The 9894-nt window shown below is 47.6% G+C and overlaps 1 protein-coding gene across 3 annotated transcripts; it reads right to left on the bottom strand.

Annotated features, from left to right (window-relative positions):
• Nucleotides 1-2636: 2636 nt before the first annotated feature.
• On the bottom strand, nt 2637-8691 carry LOC108932699 (adenosine receptor A2b-like). 3 transcript variants are annotated; one of them, XM_018749269.2, is made up of 3 exons: nt 7593-8691; nt 5394-5976; nt 2637-4215 (listed from the first exon to the last, which is right to left on the bottom strand). In XM_018749269.2, the coding sequence occupies exons 2-3, from the start codon at nt 5822-5824 to the stop codon at nt 3189-3191; spliced, it is 1458 nt and encodes a 485-aa protein (XP_018604785.1). In that variant the 5' UTR covers nt 5825-5976; nt 7593-8691; the 3' UTR covers nt 2637-3188. The 3 variants fall into 3 exon arrangements, with proteins under 3 accessions (XP_018604785.1, XP_018604793.1, XP_018604776.1); XM_018749277.1 differs by lacking the exon at nt 7593-8691 and adding an exon at nt 6424-7050; XM_018749260.1 differs by lacking the exon at nt 7593-8691 and having other exon boundaries at nt 5394-6112.
• Between the last annotated feature and the right edge of the window lie 1203 nt (nt 8692-9894).

The following is a 9894-nucleotide window of genomic DNA, read 5'->3' as shown; positions in this document are numbered from 1 at the left end:
TCTTGTCACCCTGGGAAATTTCATTCTCATTCCTTCCCCCTTCCACTCGAATCCCCTCCGTACATCTGTGACTGTTTTTGCTGCGTGGAAACTTACCGTTGGACACGGAAACACCACCACGTCTTTTCTCATTATTCTCTAAATCTCTCAGTCGGCGCATTCGCTTTGTTTCCTAAATCCTTTCGAAGCGGAAGAACACGATGACGGAAAAGAGCAAGGAGCGCGGGCGCACCTGTCGGGACCCCACAGGTGTTCCCGAAGAGATGGGAGGGAGCGTTCAGACAGAATCGGAGCAAGTGGATCCGCATCCCGTCTATGGTCAACCTGTCCAAGTGTGCAGTTGACGGACTCAAGTGCAGAACACCTGAACGCACCCGGATCAATTAGGGAGCAATTATTTCAGATCAGTGACCGAGACGTAACAGCCAATCATTTTCCGGACAATATTGCACGATACGATGCTGCTGGAGACGTTGGGCCGCTTGGAGGAAATACCCTTCACCATGATGTTAGGGACCCCAACAGAAAGTGTCTGACTCCTTTTGGGATACCTTATTATTTCATGTACTGGTCTATTATGTCATGTTAAGTATATGTTACTGTACCCTCAATAAGAGTAGAGTAATGATGGGGTTACGTTCCGATAAGCGGAAAAACCGTAAGTCGAAAAAGAATACCGTGCCGCACCTACCGAACGTCAGAGCTTAGCCTACCCTACCTTCGACGTGCTCAGAACATTTATCGTAGCTTACAGATGGGCAAATTTAAGCGGGAAACACACATGGGTGTTTAGTAGACATGATGGGATGCAAAAACACGAAATAAAAAACGCTTGACACAGTATCGCTTGTTTACACTCGTTGGCGTGATCAATACAGAGACTGCGAGAGCAGCTGAGTGGATGCTGCGGCTCGCTGCCATCGCCCAGCATCGGAAGAGAGAATTGTACCGCAAATCGCAAGAGCGGGAACAGATGGAAATTCCAAATTCGAAGTACGGACTGTAATGAAAACGTATCGCTATCGTACCATCGTAACTTCGAGAAGTCGTAAGTCGAACCGTCGCACGTAGAGGAGCATCCGTATTTATCCAGAAGTGCTTCCTTAAACACGTACGAATCCACAGGTGGCCATAATTGAATATTTTGGACGAAACAGTGACGAAAACAGCCTCTGCTGCCGGCTTAAGAAATTAAATGGCGTTCAAATTTATCCAGGATCGCAGGTTTCCGTGTAACAAACACATCCGTTCAGCCCTTTTTAATTGGCTTGTTTTGCACATCTGTGAGAAGCAGCATCAGAATTAATCAGCGTTGCGTGAAGCGCCTCTATAAACATCCCAAAGGTTAATGGACATTATTCCACTTCAAGTCCAACTCATCTTTTCATATACAGCACAGCAAAGGCAGCAACGCTCCGTTTCCCTCCCTAGAACGAGCTTTCGGTGCCAGGAGCTCTGGATGTAACGACCTCATAAACGCGACAGCGGGCAACTCCTTCGCTCCGTGTCCAACGCATCAAGTTGAATGGTTTGCGTCGACAGCTGTCCAGGCTACACCGGGTTTCTCCCAAAATGGACAAAAGGCATGTTGCATTTCAGAAGAAGCCCTGAAATATATTTCGTATTGCAGGAATACAGTATAAGAGGTTCTCATCATACCGTTTCCCCGCATCATTCTTCATTTAGAAGCCATTTTTACGTTCACCTTTTAAAAAAGCAACGGCACATGCTGAGAAAAAGTTGGACTTATAATGTACGTAGAAAAGGATTCCTAACCTCTTTAAGCCTGAGAAATACTGTGTTTCTTCTTTCATGGTGTATAACTAAGTGAATCTCATTGCTTCCGAGAAAAGTGCACCAAAAGAAAGATTCTGGATCAATGTATTAGTGGGACATGAAGCAGTGATATATTTTTGTTTATTATAGCTATAGCCAAGATTTTTACAGAACTTAACCTGGAAAAAAAATTGAAAGTTGTCTGGGTGGCACAGCAAGTTGCACCGCTGTCTCACAGCATCTAGGTGGTGCGAGAGGACGTGGGTTCGATCCCTGCTCAGTCTGTGTGGGTTTCCTCCAGGTGCTCTGGTTTCCTCCCACACTCCAAAGACATGCTGTTCAGGTTCCCCCATAGGGTGTGAGTGACAGAGAGCATGTGTGTGTTCCACTGATGTATGGATGAACGAGCCAGTGTAAGTAGTGTATCTAGCAGTGTAAATGACCGTGGTGAATAAGGTGTGTGGGCTGGTAACACTACATAGAGCTCACTGGAAGTCGCTTTGGAGAAAAGTGTCTGATAAATAAATGTAATAAACAGGACTGAACAGGAGGCTATGGAAATTGAACAGTATTTAAGTGATTTCAAATCACTTTTAATTGATTTTGAATGTTTCTTTGCAAGTGGTCTCCAAGAGTGGAACTCGACTCAATCGCACTTATCCCACCTGGTCACATCATTACAGTGGCGCAGTGACTCAAACGCCGCAGTAGTACTAGGCAACAACAAACTACCTTCTCACAGAATTAGAAAACACAATATACAAATGTACAGTAAAAGACACTCACTAGTTAAATATTTTCTTCAACATCTATTTCTAAGTAAAAATATAAAAAGACATTCATTTTTATTTTCTTTTAATTTTCCTTTCAAGTTATAATGCATCCCTTAAAGTATTTATTGGTGTATCTGTGGGGTAAAGTGTCCTATAATGAGACATGGTCACAAAGAAGGGCAGCACATGGGCAAAAGAGCATATATTACAGTGCCGTGTAATGGGGACAATCTGTTTACTTTGTTATACCCCAGGATTTATAATCACGACTGTATGTTCTCATTTCATGTATAATGTCTAAACCTGGGATCTGCTGCTCATATGAGGTTTTTTTTTTTCTCCTGAAACCAGTCAATTTGCCATTAAAGAGGACAACAAAATTAGGTGTTCAGTGATGATTATTTTAAAGGTACATGATGATGCCCAACGGCTGCTACAGTCACCTGCTGGTTCCGATCCGGAAACTACCTGTCTAATTGTACTCCCCACTTCCCCCAAAAATGACTTCAGTTGGAGTGCTGGTGGAAGCTGCTGGACAGATGCTACTTGTACACTCTGCATTTTGGTCTTTCCTTCAAGAAAATAAATACCAAAGTGTATTTAATGAAATGCTGGACCATCATCAGTCCTCGGGAGCCATCAAGACACCTGTGTAAGCGCCGGACACCTTGGTGTCCATCTGCAGAGAGGCAGTTTGGCATGCACACTGGAGGTCCCATCTGTATCCATCATATCTGTAATTCCCAGTCCCTTGGGGGTGGAGGGCGTGACTCCTCTCTGAACCGGCTGTCCAGCCACGCAGGGCAGTTCACTCAGCTGGGTAGCGTGAGGCACGCCAATCATGGGGCTACCTGGAACACCACAAGGCTTCCAGGGACTAAGAGTCAGCATGGCCTCCTTAGGTTCTACGTGGCTGAGACAAGGGTTTGAGCCAGGCTCAGCATTTGAGTCCAAAGCAAATCCATTGCCCTGGGAGGCACTAGGGTCTCTGGTGTTGAGGTTCGTGGAGGTTTGCCAACTGGAAGTATGCCAGTTGGTGCTACGCCCGCTGCCCTGGCTGCCCCCGTGGCTCTGGCGTCGACCCAACACATGGTGGCGGATGATCCTGCGGAAGGTGTGCCGGAACTCACGGATCCGGTAAGCATAGATGAGCGGGTTGACCACCGAGTTGGCATGGGAGAGGACGATGGCCAAGTACAAGATGCTGGGATGCGGCCGGGCACAGCCAGGGCAGAAGTGGGTGAAGCAGTTGATGAAATGCAAGGGCAGCCAGCAGATCGCGAAGAGACCAACGATGATGGCCAGTGATTTTGCAGCATGGACCTCCTTCTGCAAAGTGGAGCCTGACTTCTCCCCATGTGACCCCGCCCCCTTGAGATTTATTCTCTTCAGCTGGCGCCGGGCAGCCATGAAGATACGCAGGTAGATCCCAAGCATGAGAATCAGAGGCACCAGTACACAGCCAAAGAAGTTGAAGTAAACCATGTAGTCCATGCTGACCACCTCCTCAAAGAGGCATGCCATCATGCCCCTGGGGCAGGAGCTGTTGGTGCTCCTGGCACCCTTGTTCCAGCCCAGCATGGGTGTCAAGCCAATGACCACTGACAGCACCCAGCACACCGCAATGATCCCCTTGGCACGATTGCCTGTTACCAGGCTGTTGTACCTGGACAATGGAACCAACAAAAAGAGATGAATTTGGAGGGTTTTCATTTTTTTTTCTCAGCTCAGATGCAAGATCTGATAATAATTTTCAGATACATTTCTATTTTCAGTCATGGGTCAAAAATTTCCTGTGCCTGAAGTAAAACTGCTGTCCCGTGGCCCTCCCCGTCTTTGACCGTGTGTGGAAGCAATCGAGCGGCTGCGGGGACATACCGATTGTCAAAGAGCACCAGGCCACAAGCCCACTGGGAGACAAGGCCAGACCCTGCACCGCTGGCTTTTATTAGCCCTAGAAGAGGGTCGTTCCTAGCTACACAGTGAGTGCGGAACCAAGGGGTCCAGGCCCTTCCTGCCATATACCTCAGACAATTAATGGCCCAGCTCATGGCCCTTCATGCAAATCCAGAAGGAAGAGGTTGCCTTGGAAACCCCTGGCCAGTGAGCTATTGTCAAACCCCGATTAAAACAAATTCCAGACCTCAGCGATCCCGATCCCGTTCCTATCTTACCAGCTGCCTACCTCAACATAAGAACAGCGGTAGCATTATAGTAGTGACGGGATTCTGTTTAAGAAATTTAGCTACACCGATCAACTACCAGTAACCATCAAAGTTGTTTTTGTGAGTAGTTCACGGAAAGAGATGCCCACGGAGATACGTGTGAACCACTGATCTCACATGTGCCCATGTTTACTTCCTCTCACCGTCTTTTGCAAAAGTACTTACAGCTACAGTTACAATCATGTCTATAACAGACCCTTGGGCCACTAGGCTAAATTACTGATCTTGAGACAGCAGGCAGTAGTAGGAAAGGTTTCACTTGTAATTCCTCAAACTATCGCCTTTGGTGTTATGAATTTCTGCTGCATTAATGATGTAATCCCAAGTACATCTCAAGACAAAAAGCATGAAGAGAATAATCATGACTTCCTGAAAAAAAATCTCTCTCACAAGTACAAGTCAGTTCTCTTTCTAGGAGCTCATCACATGCTTGATGCACTTCTTTAGATCTCGTCTTGAAGGCAGCGGATGTTCTCAGATGACTGAACATTTTCTACGATATCGTTTTCGTGTCCAAGTTCATGAACTTGATCTTTGACCTCAGACTGCAGTGAGTATTTACAGCTCATTTTAAAGTTATGTGACTATTACCAACCTGTAGGGGCAAGTAGGTGCTTACCGTAGAGGCATCTTGATCGCGATGTACCGGTCCATGGCAATGGCCAGAAGACTGAAGATGGAGCTCTGTGTGAGCACCAATACGAAGCAGGCGATGAAGAGGCAGCCAAAGAAGTAAGCGCAGAAGCCTGTGCTGATGGCAATAGCGAAGGGGATGGCAAGCACGCCCACGGCGATATCAGCTGCCGCCAGCGACACCACGAAGAAGTTGGTGACATTTTGGAGATTGCTGTTGAGGCTGACGGCCCAGCAGACCAACGCGTTGCCCAGCACAGCCAGCACAGCGATCGCCAGCTCGAGCACGACGTAGACGAGGGACGATTCATCGTTCAGCATGGTGGGGCCGGGGGCGCGATCACCAAAAAGACGGGACTGGGCCTCTCCTTGAGGTGCATGGCTTTCTTTTGGCCGTTCAGACACAAACGAGCACATAACCAGGGACCACCTCCCTTCGTGAAGTAAAAATTGGGTGTACGGTGAGCAACTGGGTTGGGGGGGCCAAGTCCAAACGCCAACTCCAAACACAGAAGGAGATAGGTGAGTGCAAAACAAAACCAGCAAAAACTGTTACGGACATCCAAGTCCTGAAATGAAAACAACAACAATAACAAGAAACATTTTCATACTGGAGGCAAAGAAGAAAAACCTCATCACGCAAAGTTCAAATGGAATGAGATCCAAGTTCTGAACCAGAAAATTACAACCAGCTTTTATTGGTCATGAAAGCTCTTCACTTCTTAATTTCAAGATACTGACTGTTTACTCTAACATGCTGCAAAGACATTTCTTCATTAAATATGTGGATTAATGTCTGATGCTACAACGGGGACACGCTGAGTTTGCTTTGGAGATTTAACTACTTAGCCCATCACTCATAAAACGACTGATAATTCTGACAGCTTCTAAGAATTTCTGGAATATTACAGAGTATTTGTGCACTGCCCTGGATTTCGGTTTAACGAGGATGTAAAGAACTGCATTTTCTGTCACTGATCTTCCCCCCAATAAAACGGCAAGACACAGCAGCGCACCTGAGAAATCTTACTGCCGCTAAAGAAACAAGCTGTCCCATGTGCCTGTCCCATGAAGTTCTGCATGTCAGCGTCCAAGAGAAACCAAAGACATGTCCCCAACTGCTGTCGTGTTGAGAGACACAGCAACCAGCTGTGAAACCTGAAGTCGTCGTAACGTTGACTGCTGCTCTGATCACGTATGTGGTTTTGACCAAGCGCCCCCCAGGACTTCCTGCAGCAGTGGTAGAGCTACAAACGCCAGTTTGTGGGAAGGGGCTCGAGTGATGCAGCCCTAGCTGAGTCCGTCCGAGAGCGGCACCGGGGGCCCGTGGAGACAGCAGAGCCCCCTGGGAGCAGGCTTCGCCGCCGACCGCATTCTCTTCCCATAAGCCCGTGAGAGGCTGGACGTGTCTGGCTACACAGATGCTCCGGCAGCCCCAGCCAGCGAGGAGGCGGAGGGGGTGGGGTGGAGGGGACTTGGGCTGATCGCTGAGTTAAGGGTGGGTGCGTGTGTGCGTGTGAGCGTCTGTATGCAGGTTTTCCGAACCTAAGCACAGTAAACAGAGACTTCATGGAAACATTATTCCCCCCCCCCGTTTAACTGAAAAAAGACATTTGAAAATTATAAGAATAATAATACTAATAATAAATATTACAATAATAATAATATTGAAAACAAGTTCCAGAAGTAGAACTTCTCAACCTCACAAGGAGTGAACATTTTTCAGGGGTGATAATCTATGAGATGCTGGGGGGGGAGGGTAAAAAACATGGTCAGTATTGCGCAATCAAATTGTACACATAGAAGTTGTGGGGGTGAAGGTTGGCTTGACCTTTGGGGGGGGAGGGGGCAACATCCCCCACCCCCCCACCCCACCAGGGGTTCTAGGAATGAGAGGCACAACATGAAGTTGATATTTCTGCCCTAAAATACAGTTATAGCTGAGAAAATGTTCCAGCGAGACATGCGACACAATCCCGTTTGAACTTAAATGTAATGTGTTTCTTATCCCGTTTGAACTTTACAATCAATGTGTTTTTTTTTTTTGACGGCAGCAGCGCAGAAACGTCACGTAACGGCTCATCCTCACTCAGTCACTCGCGATTCTTATTTTTACATTAATTAAACCAGCGATTAGAAACTCATCCAACTATTTTCCAGTTATTATTGTGAAGCGGTAACTTACCCCGTGTAAGATGCACAGATGTTACTGAATGAATGGCCTTTTTAAAATCTTCGCCCAAGTTATTCCACCGTCAAAATATATATATATAGCACCCACCGTTAGGGCTAATTATTTAAAAAGATGCAGAAGTCGAGAAGAAAGACTTGCCCCAACGTCTTGTTATAACTTATATTTCTGTTACAACAATACTCCCGACTGCTGGGGTAAATTTCCTTTTTTTAGGGCAAACAGTCCCTGGCAGAGTTTTCTTACTTTAAAAAAAAAAAGAAAAAAAAACATCCGACTCTTCCGAATTTTAAGGAGTCGCGAAGCCGTCGATGTTTCTGGATCTGCTAACTCTGCCGCACATGATGAATTCACTCGTAAATTGGGAAATTCCCCGAAGTCCGGTGGCTGCTATGTCATATGTAAATAAATGCCACTGAAGTAATCCGGGGTGGAAAAAGTGTTTGATGCAAACCATGAAAAATGCAATTATTCCGCAAACAGGCGCGTCCGAAACAAAGCGCCCGGCGGCGACACGAGATTCTCGAAAAGCCGCCTGCCCGCGCGCCGCCACAGCGCGTCTGTGTCACGGTGCACGCGAGCTCGAGCCTAAAGACCGCGCGGGTCCGAGCGCGAGGCCGCGTCGGCCAATCGGCGCCTCCGCGGCGAGCAGACGGGTCACGTGGCTGTGCGCGGCGGCGCGCCGTTTGCAAACAGCCGAAGCGGGCCGACGACGACGCGGGAGTCCGTGCCAGTTCAAACGCGACTAAAATTAGAACGAGGAGATTACCATATTCACAACTTGCCATTGTTGCGGAATACCCCGTAGTCAAAACAGATAATGGTCGAGCACATTCACCCTTTGTTTTAGTCACGAAAAGTAGACGACGAGCACGACGTCCAGTCGGCGCGTCTACGGCCCAAATATGCAGAGGAGAGGGACGGAGGTCCGGTGCCCGGTGTCCACGGCAGCAGGCTGATGTCCCAATGAGTGGTGTGCGGCTCCACCGGGAATCATATTATATGTATACTGTACTCGGGGTGGAGAGGGAACTGGTCCGACGGCAGACAACAGACCCTCTGCTCCAGACCCTGGTGACAAATCGCCGAGAGAAATGCGTCACCCCGCCACGTAACGCCTGACACCGCACATAAATCCGAGCCCAGCTCACTTCCTCCCGCCCAAACTCAACTGATGATAAAATTCTTATCGACATTCACTGCAAAGTTAGGAACAAACAGTAAAAATGTTGCATTAATAAATACTCCTGTGTACATATCCACTGAACCTTGTTTTTTCCACTTTGCCCAGGTAGCATATGCCATATTAGAATATTCAGTCACATTTCACATTTACTTGTTTAGCTAATGCTTTTCTCCAAAGCAACTTAGTGTTTTGGTTACAATTATTTACCCATTTATACAGCTGGGTAATTCCACTGGAGCAATTCGGGGTAAGTACCTTGATCAAAAGTACTACACGCAGAGGTGGGGATCAAACCTGCGACCTTTGGAGCCAAGAGCAGCAGCTTTAACCAGTACGCTACCAGCTGTTCCCGACAGCTTTTATGAACAGCTGAGAGGTTGGTGGAGGGACCGCTGACTACGTAATAGCGGGAGCAGCTCGGTGTGAAGATGTGATAAAGACACTGTGGTCGAGCAACTTATTGGGAGCATTTTATTGTTATTATAACATGTTGTATCACTTTTCCAGTTAGATTTTTTTCTGCACCACTTAAAGTCCACCATTGCCAAAAGGATCTCTTGAGGGACTCCTCCTGAGCCCAGCACCGCAGCCGGCGACTGTCTAGTCCCGTAGCCTCGGCAGCAGTACCTACGCTGCCGGAGCCCATGCTCGGCTGTTTTGCTAGATCGGCTAATCTCTGTGTGAATAGCTACTGATGCCTCAGGCAGACCGAGCTTCCTCTTCTGTTAAAACACGGTTAACACAAAATGACTGGTGCTCCAAGTTCCCAGGACACAGGGATATTGGAAGGAATGGGTGGACACCTTTACGAGTTCCTACACCACATGCACAACAAAGAGTCCCACTCCCCAGAACCTGAAGTTCTGAAGGTGGTGGCAGGTGGACCGCTCCTACGGCGAAAAGGGGCAAGAACCCACGTCTTCGTCTGCCACAGCTGGGCTGCAGGATGGAGGAGTGGTGTGCTGTGCAATGCAGATGTCCCTCATATGGACACTACAGGAGACCCCTTGATATTACGATCATTTGAATGAAGTGAGCAATGGCTGGGGATGTCGGCGCCACCTACTTGTGTGACACCAGCAGGGCGAAGTCTGAAACCTTCCGGTTCTG

This window comes from Scleropages formosus, chromosome 6, assembly GCF_900964775.1.
Source record: "Scleropages formosus chromosome 6, fSclFor1.1, whole genome shotgun sequence".
Lineage (NCBI taxonomy): Eukaryota > Metazoa > Chordata > Actinopteri > Osteoglossiformes > Osteoglossidae > Scleropages > Scleropages formosus.
The sequence above is the reverse complement of the archived record's forward strand: the minus strand, read 5'-3'. Positions and strand labels throughout refer to the sequence as shown.